At 40.1% G+C, this 27,959-nt stretch overlaps 2 protein-coding genes across 3 annotated transcripts in view; one reads left to right on the forward strand and one right to left on the reverse strand.

Annotated features, from left to right (window-relative positions):
* Positions 1-1,193: 1,193 nt before the first annotated feature.
* Positions 1,194-2,402, reverse strand: LOC137259625 (uncharacterized). The gene has a single exon (XM_067797240.1). The coding sequence runs from the start codon at positions 2,400-2,402 to the stop codon at positions 1,194-1,196; it is 1,209 nt and encodes a 402-aa protein (XP_067653341.1).
* Positions 2,403-17,678: 15,276 nt separating this feature from the next.
* The window catches only part of LOC137260472 (hepatoma-derived growth factor-related protein 2-like), a 45,026-nt gene continuing 34,745 nt past the window's right edge, over positions 17,679-27,959 (forward strand). Inside the window, exons 1-6 of one of the 2 annotated variants that reach the window (XM_067798139.1) lie at positions 17,679-18,058; positions 18,501-18,577; positions 20,008-20,143; positions 21,775-21,870; positions 23,923-23,982; positions 25,568-25,699. In XM_067798139.1, coding sequence (XP_067654240.1) covers positions 17,984-18,058; positions 18,501-18,577; positions 20,008-20,143; positions 21,775-21,870; positions 23,923-23,982; positions 25,568-25,699 — 576 coding nt within the window. In that variant the 5' untranslated portion in view covers positions 17,679-17,983. Of the gene's footprint in view, positions 18,059-18,500; positions 18,578-20,007; positions 20,144-21,774; positions 21,871-23,898; positions 23,983-25,567; positions 25,700-27,959 lie in introns of both variants that reach the window. The other variant, XM_067798138.1, reaches the window with a different exon arrangement.

Below are 27,959 nucleotides of genomic sequence, written 5' to 3' on the forward strand. Positions count from 1 at the left end.
AGAGGAATTTTTTGCAAGAGTTTCGCCAATTTTATTTGCAATGTCCGCTTTGTTAGTGACTAATTTGTCACCATCTTTAAGATGGTGAACAGCGGATTTTGAACCTTTGCCTTTTATTCGCTGAACCATGTTCCACACCTTAGACATAGGTGTACGTGAATTAATTTTTGAAACATAGCTCCTCCAAGATTGGCGCTTGTTTTGCTTATACGTGCGTCTTGCCTTCGCACTAGTGATTTTAACATTGTTGAAGTTATGAACAGTAGGATGTCTGCGAAAATATTTTTCTGCTTTCTTCCTACGTTTTCTTGCCTGTTTGCACTCGTCAGTAAACCATGGTTTACGAATATGAGGAGTTGCAGAGGACTTAGGAATGGTTTCATCAGCAATTTCATTCAGTTGTGTTGAGAACATCAGGATGGGATCTGGTACATTACTGAAGTGATCAGGTGTTAATTTTTCAACGCATAATTGTTCATACACAGGCCAATTTGCCTTAGCGAAATTCCACCGCGATGAAGGTGGATTGTCATCTGGTGTTATAGATTCCAGGAGAGTAGGGAAGTGATCGCTTCCACAAAGGTCATCATGTACAGACCCTTCAAATTCGGTGTAAACATTCGCATCTGTGAGGGACAGATCAAGTGAAGAATAGGTTCCAGTGGCAGGGTGTAAATAGGTGCTGGATTCATCATTAAACACACATAAATTATTATCAGAAATAAAATCTTCAATGACCTTGCCTTTATTGTTTGCACTTGTACTGCCCCATAGAGGGTTGTGCCCGTTTAAATCGCCCATGATGATACAAGGCTTCGGTAGCTGATCATACAGCGTCTGAAGATCAGATTGTCTTAGAGAAGATGATGGTGGAATGTATAAAGAGCACAGTGTAAGTGTAATATGCAAAGTCAGTCGAATAGCAACGGCTTGAAGATTAGTATTTAGATGAACAGCACTATGGGTGATATTCTGTCTTACTAATATACTAGAACCTCCAGTCGCTTTATCTCCTGGAGGAGAAAATGAATGGTAACTCATGTACTGCCTTAAATCAAATGAATCGGTATGCTTAAGATAGGTCTCTTGTAGACAGAAGGCCGAAGGTTTAAAATCCTGGACTAACAACTGTATCTCATTAAAATTCTTTCTAAGTCCTCTGCAATTCCATTGGACTATATTAGATGAATGACTCATGGAGGTTCAATGGGTGATCTCTCACGTGAGCGTGATGACGCAGAACTCTGTGATAATGGAGTTACATCCATGTCCATAGCACTGTAGGTGTTGTGGACAGGTACCTCGGATGAAACGGGATTCCTGGGAGATTGGTTTCTATTTAACTTTTTTCTATTACTTTTTGTGCTTTTTCCACTGGATGGGTGTTCCACGACTGGTTGCGTCTGACTTTCAGCCTGAGCAGTAGAAGATGAAGTCGATGTTTGGCTATCAACCATGATGACAGGTGGTATTACAACAGGTTGTTCCGAATTGATCCAAGTGAAGTCCGTCTGACATGAAACAGACGAAGTTGCAGCCGCCTGAGAAACAGCATTAGCATATGTGAGTGTGGACTGAGATGTGGATTGAGAGCCTAGTTGAGAAGTCAATAGCTTCCTGGCTTCTCCAAAAGTAATGTTGTTCTCACATTTTAGTTTTAAGATTTTTGATTCGGTTTGCCAAACAGGGCAGGATTTGGATGAGGCCATATGTTGGCCACCACAATTTGTACAGTGCCTTGCTTGTTGACAGTCGGTGTAATCATGATGATCGCCACAGCGTTGACAAGCTACGGAGCGAGTACAAGTCTTTGATCCGTGGCCAAACTTCTGACATTTAAAGCATCGGAGTGGAGTGGGGACATACACCTCCACTCCGATGTTGACATAACCAGCTTTGATAGAGCGTGGTAATGAAGATCTGGCAAACGTAAACAAGTACGTATTTGTTGGTTCTATTGTTGAATCTTCCTTCCTCCGAGTAAAACGTTTAACAGAAGACACTCCTTGTTGTTTTAATTCATCAGTTATTTCCTGCTCCGACATACCAGACAAGGAACGGGTCCGGTCACGTACTATGCCTCGGCAGGAGTTGAGTGTCCTGTGTTCAGAAACAATCACCGGAATATTGGCAAATGTAGTGATGGATAACAGATTGAGGGATTGTTGTTTCCTCACACATTCTACCAGTAAAGAGCCAGAGCGCAGCCGGGTGACATTCTTCACCTCGCCACAATGTCCATGAATAGCCTTAGAAATGGCAAAGGGGTTCAGTTTAATTGGTAAGTGGTCTTCAGCTTCTATCACGATGAATCGAGCCCAGGAATCAAAATCTGTAATACTCTCGTCAGAAGAAATTGATTCTAGATGCCTGCGTTTTGAACCAGTGTGATTATGAGCCATGGTGACATATATATAAATTCAACAACCCTGCTCCCCACCCACCATGGAGTGTCAACAGGGACGGTGTCTAACTGCATCGGATTTCCAGCATGCAAACACCAGGGATACAGGGTTGCTATACTCCAGCAAATATGACTTGAATAGCAATACTTGTTTACTAAAACGATTGCCAGGCTGGTTCTACCCGTAACAACTATTTAGAAACAGAGAGTATTCAGCGGTCAACATCGCCAGATTGGCCCATGAGCCACCGCCTTCTGGCATAGGACTCTAGGCAAACGGATAGTTTATAAGTTCAAATACAAAAACAGTCAGTTTCAGAAAAATGCACAATAAGATGCAATAGGTGCATTAATAATGTTGTCCATGCGCAGGGCATGGCGTGACCAGCCGATTGATAGAACCGGGCCAGTTCTACCACCCGTCTAGGTGAAGTTAGGGCCAAAGTGGTGTGTTGGGCAATAGGAACACAGTTGCAGGCTCCTATTGCCCTCAACCACCAGGATCCCCTCCTCCACCGACACAGGGCTGCAACCCACGGCAAACGGGTTGGTGGACCAAATATACCCCGGGTCCACAACGGGGGTGTTGGCGAGCTCTTGGCGTTACCCAGCACCCACCACGAGGAGGTGGCTCGCCACGGGTGCCAAAAAGTAGGAGGAAGTGCAGTTACAGAGTGCACACTACACGCCTCTGCCTGTTCACCTGGCTTGTCTGCAATTGATACATTATGGTCTACCTTTTTTCTATGATCAACTTTTGGCTTCTCAGATTTGAACAACCTAGACAAACCAGACTTACTACTTCTTGTTGAAGTGGTATCAGAACAATTTCGAAGAAAAGAGTTGGCTTGCCGAATAACAGCATCTATTTCCTCTTCAACTTCATCTAACTCATTTGACAACTTTTGAAAACTGTCATCATTTTTTGAATCCTTGTAAATCTGACACATGTCAGCTATAAGACCAACTACTTTGGCCCGTAAAGACGAAACCTCATCAACCGTGTCCCTAACAACCTTTTTGTTCAAAGGTTCAATCTCCAACAAACTAACTAGCTTGTTTTTAGATTTTGTCAAAGCTGATTTGGACACAACCTTTTTCTTTTTCAAACTGACAAGTGTCTTGTCTAAATCAACCAAATCACTCGAGTGTGACATGTTTCTAACGTTTGCCTACTTTGTGCAAAATATGTAATGACAAAACTGTAAACTCGAAACTAACTAAAAAATCAACCACGCTCTGCTACCAAATGTTGAAACGAACTACTAACTTTTTCTCCAAAAACAACTCAGGATGATAACATTTATAACCTAAGACGATAAAAAATGATATAACTTGAACTCAACAAACTAAATGTGAATGACTCTTACTTTTCAAACTAAATATGAGAATTTCCTATATGCTAAATGACTTCTGTTAATCTAATGGCCTGAACGAATATTTCAGGCTATGCAGATTTGAATTATATCTGCTAAACTCCACAGAGTGTATAACAAATCTAATCACTAACGGCAAAACCTAACTCTGAGCCACACAAGCTAGCCCAACCAATCCCGAACAACCCACGTGGTCCGCTCACCCCAGCCAAGCAAGCAGCACGTGAATCCTGCTTTTTTTCATGATGATGTGTTTTGATGTGGTGTTTCTTGTCTATGAACACTTACTGTGTTGCGTTTTCAAGCCAAATTTTGCATGTCAAGGAACAAAAAACGTAATCTTCAGAACAATTTGTTAAGCTGGTTCCCGGCTCCCTTTGCTCATCACCTCGTACATTGCGATAAGCGAGACGGGGCCCAGCTTAGGGTATGTGTTAAAAACAATTCAGGACACAATACTTCAGAAAAACGACAAAGTGATATAAGGTTAGAGGAACGGACGGTTGTTGACTCTTTGTCGCAAAAGAAAAGAAAAACGCGAATCACATTACGAGTCGCCAGTACGGTTTCATTAAAACGTGCAATTTTGGAGGGAAAATTATATTATTGTGTCGAAATCGAGCTGATATTATTGCTACAACATATTTACGTTTGTCCATTGAGTTTTGCATGAATTCCTCCAGAAGTGGGTCATCTTCATCAACGTCAAGCAAGGTAGAAACTTCGCGTTTGCCCAATCGTGTGGATTTCCCGACATCTTTCAGCAGTTTTATTAAGTCCTTCTGAATCATGTTGCAATGACAGTTGTTGGTGTTCATATTGGTCGTTCGCCTGTAGTGAACGACACGACGTCTACTTCTACGTCCCCAAAACCATCCTTCGCCTTCATCCGGGATAAGAATCAGCACCATCAGCAGCAGGACAAGTGTCGGACGCAACATCACCATGCAATAAACTGTATATCGACCATTTTATTTATCTGTTTGTTTGTTTGCGTTGGTTGCCCTTCAGGAGACTGACTTTTATACAGCGATAAAATAAATAGCAGTATGGTAATATAATGATAGTAAAATACCAATGTCCAAAAGAAACGGTACCAAACATTTTTCAATATGGAATATTAATTAAGTTTTCCTATTTGCATGAAAACATACTTCTGCGCGTCCCATGTTCCAAACTAAACATATGCGATCGAAAATTCTGAAAAAGAAAGGAAAAATATCGCGCACTTTGTCAATAATGAGTGAGCCACCGAATTCATTCTACGAACAGACGATGCAACGCCAAACACAATACTGACTTTCAGGTACCCAAATGATACTAGTTTTGGTGATTTTGTTTGTGTGAACTCTAAAGGTCATTCCCAAACATGTCTTAGCCATAATTGTCAATTTGAACTCAGACCCCTGTTTGATTGCTTCTTTGAGAAACACGGTGTCGATGCTGTGTTTCCAATCCTGTAATTTGCCTGTTGGCGACCAGGGTGTGGTGCCACCTGCAAGCTTTAAAATCTACAGGTCCTGAATGAAATCTGCCTCCCCATTCTGTTCTGCTACAAAATCAATTAGCCTACGGCGCAGAGAATTCTTTTTATTTGTCAGTCAAAGCGCTGAAATACCAAGAAGTGAATCTGTACGTTATCTCAACATAATGGATCATTGATGATTCCTCAATGCTGATAACGAAAAAAGATCTAGAAAAGATTCCAGTTTGAAAAAAAATTATTATTAGCAAGTAATTTATTGAAGGCCACAAGGGCCTGCAAATATTTGAAACTGGCGGCCCGATACAATAACAGCCGGCGCTGGGCCTTCGGACTATTTCGCACGCTTTGCCAGCTGGGCTTATCTTTTGTTGTTTAGTATAGGTAGGTAGAATGAAGGAATGAAGGAATTAATGAATGAATGAATGACCGCTTATTGATAAAGTGACGCGTGAAGGTCAGGGTTAAAATCTATCTTCAGTAACCCATGCTTGTCGTAAGAGGCGACTAACAGGATCGGGAGGTCAGGCTTGCTGACTTGGTTGACTCATGTCATCGGTTCACAATCACTTGCTTGATGCCGTAAGATAGATGAGCTGGTTAAGAGGGATCCGATTTAATTCTTTTCAGCCAAAGGTCATACCTCTTTTAGAGCGACCTTGGGGCGAGAAACCCTTCCTAACTCTACCTGTAAGGGAAATCTCAAAACGAGGCTCTGCCGCTAGAAAACTTTGGCGGTCCCGTAAGGAACTGATATTATATCAGTCTCGTGCGTTACAGAACATCACTGAATAAGCGTAAAGAACACACAATATGTGTAACCAGTCATTGTGAATCATGTAAGACCTCATCAAATAGGCATCACAAGTTAAAAACCTATTCACCAAAACTTTTGAGTGTATCCCTACACTCTGAGGGTAATACTGCTTTTCAGGGCATAATTATTTGAAATGCCTCGGCTCTTCACTCCCCTATTATATCTAAGTTGGATGGAATTTGTGTTACAAAAAGACAAAACACTATCGTATATTTTATTGAAAGTTTACTTCAAACAACTCGCAGCGGGACTTTGACCCAGTACAAGATTTGCACATGAGAGTCAAAACACAACAGTCTCGGTTCTTGTTGACTGGGTTCCGTCCTCTTGCGCAACTTAGTGCATTAACCATTCAAGAATTTTTAGAATAATTCATTTAACTGCCTACATAAATTATTAATCAGTGTGATATGATACATCTAAGCATTTGTATCTTGCAAAACTACGTGCCTTCTAATCATTGCATACACGTCGCACAGCGTGCTCTGGAACCTGGAACGCATGGAAATCTCAAATCGAGGTTCTGCCGCTAGAAATGTTAGGAGGTCTAGTACGGAGTTGATATCATATCAATGTCATTGTGCGTTATAGATTTACACTAATTAGCGTAAAAAAACACAAACAGGTGTTACCAGTCATCCAAATGCATTATGAATCATTTTACGACGTGACGTCTTAGTCAAGGTCATGCTGTCATTTCGCCACAAAACATAGAAATACGGTGTTACTAAAGTTTGAAATTAAGATTCATTTTAAGTACCAGTTTCCCATGAAAAAAAGAAGTTGGAATTCGGTGTAACCAGCGTTATGTGTTATGCCTATTTTCAATTTCACACGAAAATATTAGGATCGGGTGAAAAGTTGGTCATTGTCTGAATATGTTAATGAGACTCCTGTTTCGGTATGCGTCATTATGGGGCGTGACGTCAGTTTCTATGACGTCTTTTACCAGCAGAACTGATAATGATAACACATGTATTTAATTTTTTTTAGGTTGCCAACTCACGTTTTCAAACGTCAAATGTTATAAAACTTTCTGCCATTTGAGTGCTGCATCTCTATCGTCGAGATCACATGACATTGTCATTGGTTGCTTCTGAACAACTCGAGTTTGACTATGCTTTCACAAGTAAAACTCGAGTTTGACTATGCTTTCACAAGTAAAACTCGAGTTTGACTATGCTTTCACAAGTAAAACTCGAGTTTGACTATGCTTTCACAAGTAAAACTCAAGTTTGACAACACCGAAAGTTTGTCGGAAAAGTTGATGATAATAGAGAAAAGATCTTCTTTCTCGGCAACAGTCTGAACAACAACTCTGAAATTGGAGTTGGTGGCGTGTTTGATGTATTGCGGATATACATTGTAGAGCAGCAAATTTAATGACATAACAACCAGTATGTGTCCCCAATTCGTCAAACACAGTAGAGGTATCCTCTAACTCACGCACTGCACTCTTAAACAACAACAAAAACAGCAAAAATGTTCATGAAATTTGAGCGAGTGAATGAGTTTAGTTTTACGCCGCACTCAGCAATATTCCAGCCATATGGCGGCGGTCTGTAAATAACCGAGTCTGGACCAGACAATCCAGTGATCAACACCATGAGCACCTATCTGCGCAATAGGGAACAGATGACAGGTGTGAACCTGGGCCCCGTTTCACAAAACTCTCGTAAGTCTAAGATCTTGTAAGTTTTCTCGTAGTCATTGTGCCTCCTATACTGTAACACGGGAGCTGCAATGCTACGAGAAAAGTTACGAGATCTTAGACTTACGAGAACTTTGTGAAACGGAGCCCTGGTCAGCGAGCGTAACCCCCCTATCCCGTTCGCTTCTTATGACAATCATGGTTTACTGAAGGCTAATATTCTAACCCGGACCTCCACGAGTATGGAATTTGAGAAACATAATGACGTCAAACTTACCAGTGGGCTCTTGCTCGAAACTATGTCCGTCGACGGTCTACCCCCAGTATATATTGGTGACAGGCGTCACATTTTCCTATGTGTAGGTGCAAGAACAACAGGTGCTGTCGTGATACGTCCTCTTCAGCTAAATGGTATTACCTTTCTGAAATTCTTATCTTCACAGCTCAGCATATCGCTTCCTCTTCAGTGAGTTGATGTTTAAAGCTGCACTCAGCAATATTCCAGCTATATGGCGGCGGTGTGTGCAATCTAGCTGGGACCAGACAATCCAGTGATCAACAGCAGGAGCATCGATCTGCGCAACTCAGAACTGTGTTAACCATGTCAGTGAGCCTGACCACCCAATCCTGTTAGTCGCCTCTTACGACAAGCATAGTTGCCTTTTTTGGCAAGCATGGTTTGTTGAATTTCCTATTTTACCCTGTGACCTTCACGGGTTCCCGTGCTATGAACGTTTCTCAGGGTGATCAGTGTTTGTCTTGTGCATACGGTGAATCTTGCTCTTGGGATGGCTGGAAGTAACCATTCTGACATCTCTGGTGAGATTGTGGTGAGATTTTGTCAAGATCCCTTCCGCCTTTCGCACAAATAAACTATGTGGACACCATGTACTAAATGCAATGCTCACATGCACTTACCAAAACACAAATCATCAAAAATGACATGACAACTCAACCTTTAAACTTGAAGGAAAAGCTATGCAAAAAAGTCCGCGAAATGGGAGTTCAAAGAATTCACTAATGTTCCCCCAGCACTGGGAGAGAAGATGGTTTCTACAACTCTGCTGCGCTGCGCTCGTTACGCATTGCACAGTAAACAGTATGCCTCTCGGGAGTATGAGGTCGTGAGCAGTAGTCTAATCTTGGTTGTATACACAAACAAGTAAATAATCTACTCGTTACATAACACATAATGTGTTTATTGTGATAAGCAGACTCTGTCACTGTGAAAACTCAATGTCTGGTTTATTCACACCAATATGTCTGCCTATCTGTCTGCTAATGGCGATAGGCAATGCACAACGTCAATCACTGACCACATACAATTTGAAATTAACACCTACCGGACTTATAAGTCGTAGACAAAGAGACGGCTAAACGTAAATGAACCAGTCAAGGCGTCGTTACACATGAGTGTACACCCACCGGCCCTAACTGGGTTCGGTATTGCGGCTGCTTCGTGTAGAGGGAGGTAAACCCAAGTACAAAATATTGCACGTTTGATTTCCGATTATACGCTTATAATTTTGTATATTTGTCGTTTCTTAATCAGTAATGTATTTTATATATCATAAATAAGTGATAACTGTCTTTTAATGCTTTTTGGGTGTTTGGTTGCATTTGACCTTAAGCATTATCTGCCCAGATGTCATTCTAGTGGTCCCGTTTCTTGGTGACGGCATGTTTGCAAACAATCTACTCCATAACGACATCATCGACGGTAATCTTGTGCGAGCTGACGAATGTAAAACACGCCAAACAACGCTCACAAGCACGAGTGATAACATTAGTGATGACACTAACAATACTGCTCTTGCTTTGTGGGAACTTACACAGCAAATTGTGGAGCTGAACAAGAACATTGCTTCCCTAAGACAGAAATCAGACAGAAATCCCTAAATCAGACAGAAATGTCTGATTTATCTAAGAAAGTGGATACACGTCTAGGTAAACTGGACGCGGGTGTTGCTGACTTGAAAAGGGACGGACTAGAAACCAGGAGTCTTGTTGAGGATCAAAATATCCGAATACAAGAACTTGAGGATTCTCTTGAAAGACCTGAAGCATATTCTCGAAAAAAACAACCTACATTTTTTCGGTATTCCTGGTAACGTTAGGGAGTCTCCACCTCAATCCCAAGATCACGTGCGATATTTCATATTTGACAAACTTAAGATAACAGATACATCCTCAGAGACCTTTGACACCGTCCACAGACTGAAGTCTAAATCTTCGCCGACACTAATTATTGCTAAATATATGTGTCGAGATCACGAATCACGAAGAAACTGTTCTAGTCTTAAGAACTATAAAACTCACTGAGTTTCACAAAAGTTCACCATTCGTGTAAGGACTGTCAGGAGATGAAGGGGAGTGAGTGAGTTTAGTTTTACGCACTCATAAATATTCCAGGTATATGACGGCCATCCGTAGTAAAATCGTGTCTGGACAAGACAATCCAGTGATCAACATCATGAGCATATATACCGTGTATACCCGAGTATAACGCGACCCCGCGTATAATGCAACCCCCTTCTACACCCTTCAAAATTGAGGATAAATCATATACCCTGTATATAATACGACCACGGATGAAGCAACATGCGTAATTGGGAAGCGATGACATGTGTCAACCAAGTCAGTGAGTCTGACCACCCGATCCCGTTAGTCGCCTCTTACGAACAACAGGAGCAGTCATGAAGAACAACAGGAGCAGTCATGAAGAACAACAGCAGAAGCCATGAAGAACAACAGGAGCAGTCATGAAGAACAACAGGAGCAGTCGTGAAGAACAACAGGAGCAGTCACGAAGAACAACAGGAGCAGTCATAAAGAACAATAGGAGGTGCCAGGGGGTAAAGTAGAATGAATGGCAGCATCATTTTCAGGTAAAATCGATTTTCACTTGTGCAGTTGTGTAAAATCATGTTATCCACGTTTTTGTTACATATCTTGACGATTGTTCACACAAAAGGCAATGAATAGATTTTTAGAAATACAAATCGCCTATGCATTTCTTAAAAGTGAAGCCTTATGCAACCAACCATAAAATCTGTTGTTTTAAGCGGTCAGTCTTTGGAGGAAGTCTGTTTATGGGGATGTATGTATCTCGCATGTCAGCCCAGTCACTTCTTATTGATAACTGTTTTAGAACTTGTCTGGATTTAATGAACATAACCAATATTCAGAAAAATGCTTTTATCTTGTCTTATGAAAATTTATTTCCTGAAAGTGCCAAAACCTGCCGTAGTATTTTCAAACTGACAAAGTATGTTTTGTATAAATAACATTTACGAAATAGGTTTTATCCAGACTTATTTAATGTTGTCAACTGTAAATATACCGTCCCTAATAACTTCGTACGGAGTGACCCTTACATTGATGTTGTACAATGTATACTATACATTTATTTGTACCTCCCCCTCTCTCTCTGTATGTCTGTCTGTCTATCTTCTCCCCCCTCTCACTCCCTCCCACTCTATCCCCCCCCCCCCCCCCCCCCTTCTCTTTCTCTTGGTTGACACATGTCATCGGTTCGCAATTACGCAGATTGATGCACATGCTGTTGATCACTGGATCGCCTGGTCCAGCCTCGATTATTTACAGACCGCCACCATATAGCTGGAATATGGCTGGGTGCGACGTAAAACTAAACTCACTCTCCCACTATAAACACAAAAGCTCTTGCATATTTTCAGGGGGGTGACAAAATGAGGACAGAGAGGCCACTGTGGGAACACTTAGTCGTTGGGTGGAATCGAAGGTTCGGGCAATGGCAATGAAATCAGAATTAGAAAGTGAGAAAAAGTATATTCAGTAGTATCATTATATTAGACCAAATGTGTTTAAAATGAATATCAGATTTAACCCCAGTAAGCTGGGAACTTTAAGAACACTTTCATTTTTCAGTCCCTCCTGGATTCCGCGGCAAATTTTTCAGAATTCCGCGGCAAATTTAAGCAAATTCTGCTTTCCATTTTTCAATATTCTGCGAAACATTCTGCGGTTACAACATTTAGAAAAAAAAACAACACAAACATTACACAGACCTTCATGGTTTAATTCTAAACACAGATATAAAGTCAAGTCGACAGTACACATCACGTCTTGAGTTAAATGACAAAGAACCAACACCTTTTTCTGTGTTTGAGAATTAAACACTCGCTGTAAGTTATTTTTCTCCTCCCAATCGTAACTTTGATGCAGACGAATAACTTCCGGTTTCTTGCAAACATATACCTAATTTACAAAATGATCGATTTTGAGAATGTAATTGCCGTGTCAAATTCACCTAATATGGGCAGAAAGATGCCTGAAAATCGTTTTATTAATTAATCATAATTATTATCTTTAATCATGATTATTTTGAAAATGTTATCACAATAAATATGTCAGTCCTTTCAATGTGTAACCAATCCTACTTTCGACATTACTTTTCGTTTCGGCTGAGTCAGTTTTTACAGTTTTTCAAATAAGCAAATTCCGCGGCACAAAAGTGGCAAATTCTGCACGGATTCGGCACGAAAATGCGTTTTCCGCGGACCAGACGTTTTTTTGCATGGCAAGGTAAATTCCGCGACTTTTTCTGCAACCGCAGAATCCAGGAGGGACTGATTTTTGTAAAATGATCATGGCTATGTCTAGGAAATAACTGCAATAACTAAATGCATGTATGTAACTTGCTCCAGGAATATTTCACCTGTCATACCGTTTGTATGTATACTATATTATCCCAAAAAGGAAACGCATAGACGAGAAGTCTGTTGCTAAAATGTTGTATTTTGAAACATGTATAACTCGTCCTCAGACAGACTTCAGTGCATGAACTTTTGGCTGCTTTGCTGTCACCCGTGGCAGTACGATCATGTACATGTAGTACCCGGATGTGTCCATCTTCGGCTGCAGTGGCAACTCGAGGTCTGTCCGTACGGGGACGGCCATTTGTTGTACCTGTGAGGTTGCAATGAGCCGCTGCACCAAAATCAACATTTTCAGGTAAAATCGATTTTGACTTGTGCATTTGTGTACAATCATGTTATCAACGCTTTTGTTACATATCTTGGTGATTGCTAGAACACAGTAGGCCATGAATAGAGTTTTAGAAATACAAATCGCCTATACGTTTCTTTTTCGAGATAGTATAATTTTATGTTGTATAAAAGTGAAGCATTGTGCAAGCAACCATAAAATGTGCTGATTCAAGCGGTCTGTCTTTGGGGAAGTCGGTTTTATCGGGATATATCTCGCTTGTCAGGCATATCACATCTAACTGATAACTGTGTAAGAACTTGTCTTGATTTTATGAACATAACATATATTAAGTAAAATGGTTTTTTACGAGAATTTTTTTGTTGTTGAAAATGCTAAAACCTGCCACGGTATTTTCAGATATATGTTTTATATAAATAACATGTGCGAAATAGGTTTTATCGAGAATATTTAGTGTAGTCATCTGTAAATACCTGTAAATACACCGTCCCATATAACTCCGTACGGAGGGTGTCCTCACATTTAGCTAGATTCTGTAAAAACAGGTCTCTCACACTTAGATATATTCTGTAAAAACAGCTCTCTCACACTTAGATATATTCTGTAAAAACAGCTCTCTCACACTTAGATATATTCTGTAAAAACAGCTCTCTCACACTTAGCTAGATTCTGTAAAAACAGCTCTCTCACGCTTAGATATATTCTGTAAAAACAGGTCTCTCACACTTAGATATATTCTGTAAAAACAGGTCTCTCACACTTAGATATATTCTGTAAAAACAGGTCTCTCACACTTAGATATATTCTGTAGAAACAGGTCTCTCACACTTAGATATATTCTGTAAAATCAGGTCTCTCACACTTAGATATATTCTGTAAAAACAGGTCTCTCACACTTAGATATATTCTGTAAAAACAGGTCTCTCACACTTAGATATATTCTGTAAAAACAGCTCTCTCACACTTAGATATATTCTGTAAAAACAGCTCTTTCACACTTAGCTAGATTCTGTAAAAACAGCTCTCTCACATAGCTAGATTCTGTAAAAACAGGTCTCTCACACTTAGATATATTCTGTAAAAACAGGTCTCTCACACTTAGCTAGATTCTGTAAAAACAGCTCTCTCACACTTAGCTAGATTCTGTAAAAACAGGTCTCTCACACTTAGCTAGATTCTGTAAAAACAGGTCTCTCACACTTAGCTAGATTCTGTAAAAACAGGTCTCTCACACTTAGATATATTCTGTAAAAACAGGTCTCTCACACTTAGATATATTCTGTAAAAACAGGTCTCTCACACTTAGATATATTCTGTAGAAACAGGTCTCTCACACTTAGATATATTCTGTAAAATCAGGTCTCTCACACTTAGATATATTCTGTAAAAACAGCTCTCTCACACTTAGATATATTCTGTAAAAATAGCTCTTTCACACTTAGCTAGATTCTGTAAAAACAGCTCTCTCACATAGCTAGATTCTGTAAAAACAGGTCTCTCACACTTAGATATATTCTGTAAAAACAGCTCTCTCACACTTAGATATATTCTGTAAAAACAGGTCTCTCACACTTAGCTAGATTCTGTAAAAACAGGTCTCTCACACTTAGCTAGATTCTGTAAAAACAGGTCTCTCACACTTAGATATATTCTGTAAAAACAGCTCTCTCACACTTAGATATATTCTGTAAAAACAGCTCTCTCACACTTAGATATATTCTGTAAAAACAGGTCTCTCACACTTAGATATATTCTGTAGAAACAGGTCTCTCACACTTAGATATATTCTGTAAAATCAGGTCTCTCACACTTAGATATATTCTGTAAAAACAGCTCTCTCACACTTAGATATATTCTGTAAAAATAGCTCTTTCACACTTAGCTAGATTCTGTAAAAACAGCTCTCTCACATAGCTAGATTCTGTAAAAACAGGTCTCTCACACTTAGATATATTCTGTAAAAACAGCTCTCTCACACTTAGATATATTCTGTAAAAACAGGTCTCTCACACTTAGCTAGATTCTGTAAAAACAGGTCTCTCACACTTAGCTAGATTCTGTAAAAACAGGTCTCTCACACTTAGATATATTCTGTAAAAACAGCTCTCTCACACTTAGATATATTCTGTAAAAACAGCTCTCTCACACTTAGATATATTCTGTAAAAACAGGTCTCTCACACTTAGCTAGATTCTGTAAAAACAGGTCTCTCACACTTAGCTAGATTCTGTAAAAACAGGTCTCTCACACTTAGATATATTCTGTAAAAACAGGTCTCTCACACTTAGATATATTCTGTAAAAACAGGTCTCTCACACTTAGATATATTCTGTAAAAACAGCTCTCTCACACTTAGATATATTCTGTAAAAACAGCTCTCTCACACTTAGCTAGATTCTGTAAAAACAGGTCTCTCACACTTAGCTAGATTCTGTAAAAACAGGTCTCTCACATAGCTAGAGTGGGATTTGGCTGACTGGGGTTAGTGTATTGATAGCACTTAGTCCAGATGAACCGTAGTCTGTATCAACAAAATGCTGCTCCAAAATGCTCAATTGGTGAGACTAATGCCATTTGTATTAAAGCGAGATGCATTCATATGGTATTATGTGAATTTTTGGAGGATTCGAAAAAGTGCTCAACTGGTGAGATTAACTTGATCTTTAACTTGATCTACCACTTAGCAACTCTGCAGAGACTGCAAGCTGAAACTGAAACAAAGATCATCCAGCTCCAGTCCTCCTGGAGACTGAAATACAAGAACAAGAAATATCGGGATTTAGAGAAGAGACTACAACATGTGAAAATGAACTTTGTGAACAGCCAGTTAACCATGGAGCATTATGCAGATACTGCATCTCACTATCTACACGTGTGCATGTTTTGTATGCAGTTTCACGCAGTGGTGAAGCTATTACAGTTGTTACAGCTGATGCATTAAGAATATCCTGCAATATGGTCTGTTAACAAACAAATGTAATACAGCACTTCAGTGGCTAACGCTAATTACCTGGCTTGCATCTCTCACCTGGAAATATTTGTACCCCTCTCTCTCCCTTCTTCTCCCTCATGACTCCCTACAACCACCACCCACCCACCCCACCTTCACCGTCTCTCTCTCTCTCTCTCTTTCTCTCTCTCTCTCTCTCTCTCTCTCTCGGAAAAGGGCCCAGTGTTGTGATATCGCTTCATTTTTATTCTTTTTATTATTGTGAATTTTGTCTGTGCTATTTTGTGGTGTAAAGTTGGCTGTTTTGAATCAGTCGGAGATGTAAAGCTGGTATAACTGACATCGCTACCAACTGTTCACCAGCTGCTATAACAACACCATCCGTCATCACACCTAGTGTGCACGATCATGACACTCGGGTTGATGACGCAATGATAACAATAATGATGATAGTTTTCCATGACACAACAGGTGTGTTATCACACCTGACTGCCAGTAACTCACAGTAGCGGTTTCAGGGAAGCGAAGTGAAATATTATTATTTCGAGCAATCCACCTCCAAAAGACAAGAGGTCTTGTAGTTGGTTATTCACTTGGCAGTCAGCAGTTATAGCACGACAACGTAAAATAAGTTTAAATACTTTGAATAGTTGTTTGAGTGGCATTCTAGGAGCTGGGAAGTACAAAATTGGCAAACATTGTGGATAACAACTTTTGTATTACGCGACAAGTTGTTATCGATAATGTATCGATACAGATTCCAGTGCTGTTGTCAAGCAGGAATGTAACACACAACTCGTAATAAAACAACTAAACCTTAATCACTCCATCGCCGCTGTATGAAAAATATGTTCAAACCAAAAAACAACAACAACAACAAAAACCAAAACAAAACAAAAAAACAAAAAAAAAAAACCCCAAAAAACAAACAACTTAAAAAAACCCAAAAAACAAAAATCAAACACACAAAAACCCCCCAAAAAAACCCAACAGAAAGCACACTGTATTTTAATGCAGTGTAGTACCGCAAGACTGATATCAAATATATCAACACAAGTTGATAAAGTACCAAATATCCACGGCATTTTCCTCATTTTCAATCTGCGAGAATGCGGAGTCAGGAAAGGGTAATAAGATCATCGGGCTGAGCCGTAGATGCGTCCAGGGTATAGTAGAGTGTTATCGGAACGTATGTGATGCCATTAAGTGCACAATGGTCTTAAGTGCACAGAAAGTATTAATATTCATCAGTAGGCGGAGCTTGTGTGACTGCGTCACATTCACAGCACAGTATATCGAGGATGAGTCTCTCCCGCCGTCATGTTGGTGGAGTCTTGATAATGGCGGCGTAAAACTATAATCGCTCCTTTCGTAAGAACACAATTGTGCGGCTGCTAAAGATCAATTCTAACCTGTATCTTCACGTTTCTGTCATATAGCACTTCAAACCATATGAGAATTCGAACCCGTCTTCGGAGTGACGAACGAACGCTTGAACCCCTCTGTGGATGAAGGTCTGCTGTGGTAACTGTTGACGCAGTTATGCTTCTTGGAAGTAACAACAAACACGATTCACTGGCGTCTTCTCATGCAACCGACTGTTTACCAAGCCGTGAATGGGTACCCGGTAGCAATAAGTGGGGATAATTTAAAGAATGAAATAGAGTGCAACTATGCATTGGCTGTGACCATATAACGTTTTGAATGTCTTTAAGGTAAAAGATTATATTGTTTAAGATGTTTTTCAAACTTTCGCATATTTTTCTACATCGCAGCTCGAAAGATGCTGAATTACCAGACAACGCTCATGACCGTCGTTCGGCAGGATATTGCACAAAGAAACTCGACCAAACCAATAGATGGCGCGCAGATGACAGACAAAGCATCACGGATCACCGACGACATTGTCCCAGCCGAAAAGGGATATCCCTGATCTAAAAATAGAGACAAAGTAGGTCAGATTTTCTCATTGAAATCATTTCGCGCCAAGAATAACCCATCTCGTTCGTTCACGCGAGATTTAGAATGTAAGGAAAATGGCGGCACACAAAGCGGAGTGTTGACCAAATTTCCACTAATAGATTCATCAATCGGATTTTATGAGGACTTATTGCAAGGAAAGAACTTCTTGTACATGAGGAAAGAATTATTGTCATCGGATTCTCGCGATATGGCAGGAAGATCGCATATATGTTCAAAAGGCATTCCTGGCGCCCACCTCCGTTTTCGTGACGATGTCTCGGCTGTGTTTTAATTCTTATCTTTCTGCGTGAAACGCATTTTTGAGTGACTGATACTTCATTGACATTCGCCATGGCAGGGAAAGAGTACAAGCCAGGTGATAAAATATTTGCCAAGATGAAAGGCTACCCACATTGGCCAGCGAGGGTAAGTTTCTAAAAACGGAAATGATCTTCCATGTCGCAAGGGACTTCCTGTTGGTTGACACCACGTGTGAAGTGGACATGCGGTCTCTAGATTCGACCCGTCCAGGTGTCTTTAAATTTTGTCATTCGACCTGTGACAGGCACTTTTATTCTTGGACACTCCACCTGACTACTCCAAATAGGTTGTCATTAGCAAATACAACTTTTATCATGCACATATCGTGAGAAATTCGTTTACGTTATAAACTGTATTTCATAGTAGTTTTTTTTCATTTTATTTTGCTGTTGTATAAACAAATAACCGTGGCATTTGAACATTCGCGAATTTCATAAAGAATGTGTGGTCAACAAACTGAACATTTTCCCGGTTGTAAGTAAAGTAATTACATCCAGTGTATTTTTGTGAGGACAGCCAGATGTTGATACTTTTTTTTGTATTTCAGATTGATGAACTCCCTGATGGCGCAGTTAAACCCCCTAAAGGAAAATATCCAATTTTCTTTTACGGTACACATGAAACGTAAGTCAGTTTTCTTTGGAACATTAATCTGTGACACCACTTCATATTCCATACTCTGATTATAAAGGTGCAATTAGAGCGTATATCCGTGATCTGATGCAGAGGAAGTGGGACACCCAAGTGGGTATCAATAAATTACATGCAATAAAACCCTATATTGGTTATACCTACTTGGGTCGTCAGTCCAGGTTTGAAGAGGTCATCTTGCGACGATGTCGTATTGGCCATACGAGATATACTCATGAATACTTATTGAAAGGTGAGGATCCTCCGTTCTGCATCCCTTGTGATGAAATAATCACGGTCAAGCATGTTTTGCTTGACTGTGTTGAATATTCCATCACAAGGGATAACTATTTTAAATCCCGAACTATGAAGGATCTTATTAACAATAACAGTGGTCATTTAATTATTGCATTTTTAAAAGAATTAGATTTGTTAAATGAATTGTAAATAGATAAATATTTTATGATTGGAATTTTGAATTAGTAACTAAGATTGTTCGTGGCTGTATCCTCGAGGGGGGTTAAAGTACTGTAAAATTATTGTCCTCCTGAGAGGGTACGTAAGTCCACAAACGTTCAAAGTAAATTCAAACAGTCCGCTCTTTTAATCGTAGTATATGTGTTCTTTTAAATGTATGGCTATATGTGCCTAAATTGCTAGCGACTGAGGGGATGGTGTAAATCCAGCTGGGTTCCATGCAGGTAGCAAAAGTAATGTAAGTCCCCATGGTCCCCTGTATGGTGATCTACCTTCAGTTGTTAGCAATCCATAGCCTGTTTTTATATTGTCTTGTTCACTATAGTTAACCTGTTTTAGATGTAATCACTAGTCTTAAATGTATATCTGTGATATTTACTAGTATTTTTACTGTTCGTTGTCAACAAGGTTTTATTTTCTTATATTCATTCTACAATGTCAGTATTACTTGTTCTCGTCACGATATGGCTGCAAGATTGCCGATGTGACGATAAATGTTAACTCACTCACTCACTCTTTGGAACATTAATTGACCCCAATTAACCCAAGCACTTTGTAACCTACATGATCCAAACAACCCGTTTATAAATTGTTTCTTTGTTTTTATTTTATGCAGTTTAGCTCTAAGATATTTGTGGTAACATACAAGGGAGGTATCAGTAAAGCTTCATGTCTAATGTTTTCAGCATGTGCATTTCTGAAGACCATGCTTTTGGTCCGAAACAGTGTGTATGTCATTTTCAAGTCAGTTCATTGCATATGCGATTAAAGCTTTGAAATATGTATCGTACAACATTGTTTGAAGAAAAGAATATGTAGGTGATGATTTTTCTTCTTTGAACACAGACCTAAATTACAGAAAAATGAATGTGTCATGCATATCGTAGTCATTAAAAAAATTCATAATTGAGGCAACAATGTTTGATCATACTTTGTTGTCCTTCCAGTGCGTTCCTGCTGCCGAAGGATATTTTCCCATATGAAGAGAACAAGGAAAAGTACGGGAAAAAACATGCAAGGAAAGGTTTTAATGAAGGTCTCTTTGAAATCGAAAACAACCCTGATGTAAAGTTTAAAGCACCGGTGAGTCATGCACTTTGACCTTTGCCCTTGTGAGCAAAGGGACCTTATGTGAGGGACTCTTGGAGTCCGACCACAGCAGTGCTTCTGAGTTCAAACCATGACCTTGGTTGTGGTGGGATGGTTAAGTGGTTAATGCGTTTACTCGCCATGCGCGAAGACCTGTGTTCGATTCCCCACATCAGTACAAGGTGTGAAGCCCATTTCTGGGGTCCCTTGTTGCAAAATTGCTGGAATATATCTGAAAATAGGGTGAAACCTGATTCAGTTAAACCATAGCTCCTTTCTATATGAAGCCTGCATTAGCTGACTTTCCAACTCAATTTGTCATGTTCAGTAGTCTTGCCTCATGGTGACAAGCTAGAGCAGGGATGTACAGGATGTGAATACCTGCATCCTATTAGTATACTCATCAAAATCAATAATGGAGGCAACAAAATTTAACAGCTGTTCACAAGGATGCTGGAAAAGTAATTATCTTGAACTAGTAAGAATAAGTTATCACTGTCTGCTACTAGCTGTTCTATGGTATCCTTTGTGATTTAATTACTGTATAAATGTGATAATCATGATACACAATAAAATAGCAGTAACTGAATTACAACAGTATTACACAATTCAGACTTTAATTTTTAATTTTAATGGTAATATTTGAGTGTCTGGGATCCCAGTTTGTAGTCCAGGGACCTCTCAAAATTTAGGAGCAAAAGTCTGTGGGACCCTGAAACATACGTATTAAAGTAAAACCCTGTAAGAGTTAACAAGTAGAATTTACAGAATGAGGAGTGTTTCTATGGACATACAAATTCTTTATTCTTAATTCTGTATAGGTGTTTCAGCAGTTTGCCTTCTTGGGTACTGATTACAAATGTTAACATTTTAGATGCCAGGTCTCTGTCAGTGAATTTTGACGATGGTTTTGATGGCTTAGACAGACATTGCAACAAGTTTATAATAGTTGCTATGAATTTAAGTCTGAAACTCTTTCATTATGACTGAACTGGAAATTGTACAAAATTTGAAGTAATTTTATTAAACTTCAGGTAATGTGAGAAAAACCAAAAGGAGACATAATTTGGAAATTAAAACTTCACTGTTGATTATCTGTCTCTGAATCCATCATGATTTTAAGGTTTTAGTTGATTACTATTTGTACGGTAGAAAGTACTCTGCGACGTTTCGGTATGGCTTCTTATACCGTTTTCAAGCAATAGTAAAGTGACACGACACAGAACCAGCTTATATAATATAGCGGGACTCTGTGCTGTGTTGCTTCACTTTTGCTTGAAAACGGTATACTAAGCTATACCGAAATGTCGTGTCATAGAAATAAAGAAGTTGTCGTCTATAAAGTATTATACTGTTCTATTATCCATCAGCATCTAAAATGCCACTCAAGCAGATTACTATTTGTATGGTCCAACTACCAATTTTGATCCTTGAAACTACTATTTGCAACACTTCGGGCTGGTATCTCTGCTTAGATGATCAAATTCTTTAACTATGTTATGAACCTAAGCTGCCTTGCAATTGTCAGTGAATTCTGGGTTTTGAGCTGATCATATTCAGTGTAACACAACATTTCAAACATTTTAAATCCTGATAATTCATACCTTGTGTTACCATGGTAACAGACCAGTTCTGAAGATGATGAGGATATGGAAGAAGAGGAGGAAGAACCCGAGGAAGAGGAGGTGAAGGAGAAGCCAGCCAAGGCCAAGAAAGCCCAGGTACGAACTCGTTAACAGCCTTGTGAAGATTTGAAGTGAGGAAGGTTACAATGTCTAGATGAACAATGTCTTTTTTACAGCAAGTGTTATAAGAAGATAGAAATGGTACTGTAAGTCCCATGGTCCTGAGAATGGTAACCCGTGAAGGTCCGGGGTAGAAGAGGCCTTCAGCAACCCATGCTTGCCATAAAATGCGACTATGCTTATTGTAAGAGCCGCTTAATGGGATTGGGTGCTCAGGTTCGCTGACTTGGTTGACATGTCATCAGTTCCCAATTGCGCAGATCAATGCTCGTGTTGTTGATCACTGCATTGTCGGGTCCAGACACAATTATTTACAGACAGACGCCATATAGCTGGAATATTGCTGAGTGCGACGTAAAACTAAACTCACTCACCCTTAGTATGGTGATCTACCTTCAGTTGTTGGCGATCTATGGCCTATTTCGGTTGTGAATGTACTGGCCTAAATTGTAATGATGTTCACTTTTATGATAGTTTTATATCTCTGTGATACACCAGTTGTTTTACTGTCATTTAGCGACAGATTTTATGAAATACAATTATGAAATATTTGCTGTTTTACTCATGATATGGTTGAAATATTGCCAGTGTGGCTCTAAATTTTAGCTCACTTGCTCACTTCTCTCAGCTAGAGCTCTCACTGTATTAAAGAAGTTGTTCATCTGTATATTCTGTCCCTTAGTTCTCATACTTCTCAGACCCATGAAGGTCTGGTGTAGAATAGGCCTTCAGCAACCCATAAAAGGCGACTCTGCTTGTCGCAAGAGGCAACTAATGGGATCGGGTGGTCAGACTTGCTGACTTGGTTGATATGTGTCGTCGGTTCCCAATGGCACAGGTTGATGCTTATGTTGTTGATCACTGGATTTTCTGACCCAGACTCCATTATATAAAGACTGCCGCCATATAGCTGGAACATTGCTGAGTGTGGCATAAAACTAAACTCACTCATGCTGTGCAAAGAGGATTAGAAGTGGTTGTAACTTGAATTCATGACACATTTTATGGAAAACTGCTTTCATTTTTGTTTTGTTTTTAAAATACAGAAATTCTTGTCCATCATCAGTGTGCAAAATTCCCCCTGTTGATAGTAAAAATTCATCAGGACTAAGTTTGCAGTGGTCCTGACTCCGAGTCCTGGTGGCAAGTGTATTTTGTATTGGTAGTTACATTACTCTACAAATGCTTGATGGGACCAGTGAAGTACAGACAGGACCATTAATTATTGTCCATTCATTGGTCCTGTGGTCTGACTGGAAATTTTGGCAGGTTTCTTTCCTTGGTAAAGTGTCATCTATTCATGTTTGTCCCACTTCTAAATCCCTTTCAGGAACTTTGTTGTAACTTGTAAGAGGTGACCTGTATAGGGCTGTGACTGAAGCTGAAATGATTACTGAAACTGAAATGGATTACTATAGCTGAAATGTTTTCTGATGCTGAAATGATTACTGAAGCTGAAAACAGTGAAATGATTACTGAAGCTGAAATGATGATGTTTTAATGTGTGTCACATAGGAAAATTATGCGTTTTAACTAATTTGGCAAGGCAATAATTTAGCTGTTAACCTCCTGGGGCATCGAAGATATTGTGCCTAGTACTCTCTTTAGGGAGTTGAGAATAAAATTCAAGTGCTCTTTGATCCTCTTATAATCAGGGAATATGTTTTTGTCAGTTTCAGTTTAAACTAGGATTGGTTATTAATATTGATTGTAGAGAAGATCGATCAATGAAAGTCAGAGAAGTAACTCTGAGCAAAAGGACTATAAGCCTGAAAGGTATCGTGAGCATCAACATGTCTTGAAAATACCAGCAAAATGCCAGCAGAAACATACTCTTGAAGCATCCCATGCATGAAGGAATAACTTTGTGTATTTTCTGAATGAATTCATTGTTATGAAAGAGACTGAGCTGTGAGCTCCGTGTGTAGGTTGTGCATGGTTGGTGTAGATGACGATGATGTATTGGACACTTGTTGATATTAATCTCTGCATCTGTCATCCTAGTCAGATGATGATGATGATTTTCAGAAGGGGAGACCACCCAAGGAGGCCAAGCAGCCTCAGAAGAGGAAGTCAACAGCTGGAGGGGTAAGTTCACAGGGTGTGTCAGTCACTGAGACCTGGGGAGATTTTGGGTGGAGTTGGGTGGGTGTAACTTTGTTGGTACAGGTCATTGTGCCCTGTAGAGAATCCAGGCAGAGTTGGGTGTGACTGTTGGTGCAGGTCATTTATTGTGCCCTGTAGAGACTCAGGGTGGAGTTTAGTGTGACTATTGGTACAGGTCATCGTGCCGTGTAGAGACGCTGGGCAGAGTTGGGTGTGACTTTGTTGGTACAGGTCATTGTGCCCTATAGAGACTCTGGGCAGAGTTGGGTGTGACTTTGTTGGTACAGGTCATTGTGCCCTATAGAGACTCCAGGCAGAGTTGGGTGTGACTTTGTTGGTACAGGTCATTGTGCCCTGTAGAGACTCCAGGCAGAGTTGGGTGTGACTGTTGGTACAGGTCATTTATTGTGCCTTGTAGAGACTCGGGGTGGAGTTTGGTGTGACTATTGGTACAGGTCATCGTGCCATGTAGAGATGCTGGGCAGAGTTGGGTGTGACTTTGTTGGTACAGGTCATCGTGCCATGTAGAGACACTGGGCGGAGTTGGGTGTGATTTTGTTGGTACAGGTCATCATGCCGTGTAGAGACGCTGGGCAGAGTTGGGTGTGACTTTGTTGGTACAGGTCATCGTGCCCTGTAGAGACTCTGGGCGGAGTTGGGTGTGATTGTTGGTTCAGGTCATCGTGCCATGTAGAGACTCTGGGCGGAGTTGGGTGTGATTGTTGGTTCAGGTCATCGTGTACTGTAGAGACTCTGGGCAGAGTTGGGTGTGACTTTGTTGGTACAGGTCATCGTGTACTGTAGAGACTCTGGGCGGTGTCACTTGTTGGTGTATAGTCATTCCCTACTATGACTACTGTTTAGAGCAGCCAATGCTGTGCAAAGATTGTATGCACAGTGTGTGGTGTGTGTAACAGATTATCTGAGAAAAAAAAGTCATGTTTACGTTCAGTGCTACTGGTAATTAATTCACCTGTTATACGCAATAGAACGACTTATACCCAGAACTTGTGCAGTAAAACTACAGCCATGTTCTTTGTGTACAGTGTTACATATGGTTCAGGATGATAATAAAACTTGCCATTTTACCAGCACCAGGAGTGAAATTGATCCCTGGTATTATTTTATTGTCAATTTCTACATCCTTCGGTGAGAAGATAAGGTCACAGTGATGACAATTATAATCCCAGCTCGCTAAGAGTCCACAGGACGTTGAAGAGAGAAAACTCTGAGTGACCATTTGTAGCCCACCACTTCTTGACATTGAGTTTAATGATACAGGTGTGGGTACAAAACTTGTAGTGCAACTTGTTTATTGTGGTCAAGGTCAAACTCTTGTGATCCACACTCAGAAAATGCAATCCCTTTTTGAAAGTGAATAGACTCAATATTGTCCAAGTTATTCCTTGTTTTTGTGAACAACAGTGGGGCAGCCTAGTGGTTAGGTGTCTGCGTGTCATGCCGAAGAACTGGGTTCGATTCCTCACATGAGCACAGTGTGTGAAGCCCATTTCTATCGTGATATTTTTGAATATTTCTAAAAGCTCTCACCCTGTGTTTGTTGCAGGCCAAGGCAGCATCAGCAAAGAAGGCGAGAAGGGTGTCACGGTCGGTGTCCAAGGACTCCAAGGATGACGGAAGAGAGGAGGAAGACTTCGATGCCGGATCCTCCCCACCGTCTGACAACTCGGATGACGAGGTGAGGGGCTCAAAACATTCATGAAGGCTATGATTCAGTACGGACTCAGTCTTAAAATTTGAATCTGCAGGCCTGCTGTGTCTTAAACTGTCACTCCTCACGTAAAGTAGTGCATTGGTGATGTAGCCTAGTGATTAAAGCGTTTGCTTTTCATGCCGAAACCCTGGTTCGAATCCCCCATGTAGGTACAGTGTGTGAACTCTTTTTCAGGTGTTTCCTGCCATGATAATGCTGGAATATTGTTAAAAGCGTGGTAAAAACTTAATGACACAATAGTGGACAGACTGTCTCCTTTGAGAGCAGAAGGTCAGGGTTTAATTCCTAGCTGGATCAAATCAAAAGATGTTTGAGGATACTATTTTTGTCTTCCTTTCCTAGGGTAATGGGCTGGTGAGGTAGCCAAGTGGTTAAAGCTTTCTGTTGTCACACCAAATACCCGGGTTCGATTGCCCACATGGGTACAATTTGTGAAGACTGTGAAATTGATGGAATATTGTTAAAAGTCGTGTAAAACTAGATTCACTTGCTCACTTTGTGTGGTATGGCATAAAACTATTCTCACTGTTATATCAACTGAAATCAAGATGGAAACAATTTTTCAATTCCTTGTTTAATACTTTCATGACACAACCCGTGTAGATCCGGGGTAAAATAGGCCTTCAGCAACCCATGTTTGCCAAAAAGAGTGACTATGCTTGTCGTAAGTGGCGACTAATGGGACCTGGTGGTCAGGCTCACTAACTGGGTTTGCCACAGCTCACTCGTTCCCAATTTTGCAGATCGTTATTTATGCTGTTGATCACTGGATTGCGTGGCCCAGACTTGTAATTTATAAACTGCCGTCATATAGCTGGAATATTGCTGGGTGCTGTGTAAAACTTCACTCACTCACTCACTGCAGCAATGCTTCACGGTAGTTTCTTTGAAAGAACTTAATCTTTGTTGGACAGAAATAAGGACTGGCTTGTACCTCTTAATCTTCAGCAGGTGCAGTAAAGATTCCCCCTGGTTGTTTTGGAAGCTGTTAACATAGGCTTATTGTATTGTATTGTATCGATGTCTTCAGACTGGCTCACTGCTGTATGTGTGAAACATGTACCAGTTGATGGACCTTCACTTTACATTGACTCATTCACTTGGTCAGTGGACCAGCTAACAGAAAGAATGGTCACAGTGATGACAGTTATAATCCCAGCTCGCTTAGAGTCCACAGGACTTTGAAGAGAGAAAACTCTGAGTGACCTGAACCGTGACCCTTAGCTGGAAGGGCTTGATTTAGTGCTGTGTGACTTGCACAGGTGCAGCCCAATATTTCAAAGTGGAACCTAGTTATTATTGCTTCTGGTGCAAGTCAATTTTTGAGTGAGTAAACTTCTGAATAAAACCTCTAAATACAGTCAAACCCCGTTGTGTCGAACTCGTCGGGTCCAAGGGGAAAGTTCGACTTATCCGAGTGTTCGACACATCCGTCAGCATTGAAAAGACCAAGCACCAACACGACCACGGTGCTTAACACATCGTTATTTTGCAGTAGGATACACATACGAACAACATATCTTTGCAATAAACGTTTACGGCAGTATTGATCTTTAAATTACAACATATACAAATGTAAATCAATTCAATCACTTTATTCGTCATGGCAAATAGATATGCATAGAAAAAAAAAGAACAAGAATAATTTAACAAACTCAAAAGCGATCCCATTTAGTTGACAGCACTAATTCATTTTCAGTCAGTATAAAAAGTTGTATAGTTCATACAAACGGAATCGAAATGTACATACGTGTACATGTGGGGAATTTATCTATGACAGTCTTGTATTTTGTCTCTATTGTCTTCACAGATAATTTTCGCTTTTTAGGTGTAACATGCGATCCAGTTATCCCCCCGGGCTGATCGGGTCCTTCGCTGAATTGCTCTGCCATGTTACTAACCGTACTGGTTAAAAAAATTGATCCTACACCTTAAATACTAAACCAAAAACAAAACATCAATTTAGATAATCCAACTCCGTTTTCCTCACTTCTCATTTTGTATTTTCATGGAAATCACATGACCGCTAACATAGACTGTCACATGACAACAACATGCGCCATTGTTTTGTTTAGAGATATCCTGTCGGTCCGTGATCAACGTGTCACTGGTAACAACTTAATTATGGTTAATTGTTTGAGTAAAGTTCAGTTGGTAAGTGTGCTGATGTGTGTATAGATGCGTAGTTAAACATGTCACTTGATTGTTGAGGCCGTTAATCGTT

Source organism: Haliotis asinina, chromosome 13 (genome assembly GCF_037392515.1).
Source record: "Haliotis asinina isolate JCU_RB_2024 chromosome 13, JCU_Hal_asi_v2, whole genome shotgun sequence".
Lineage (NCBI taxonomy): Eukaryota > Metazoa > Mollusca > Gastropoda > Lepetellida > Haliotidae > Haliotis > Haliotis asinina.

Bases quoted from the DNA above. Each gene is read 5' to 3' on its own strand.
- LOC137259625 (XM_067797240.1), bottom strand. From the start codon at position 2,402: ATGGCTCATAATCACACTGGTTCAAAACGCAGGCATCTAGAATCAATT.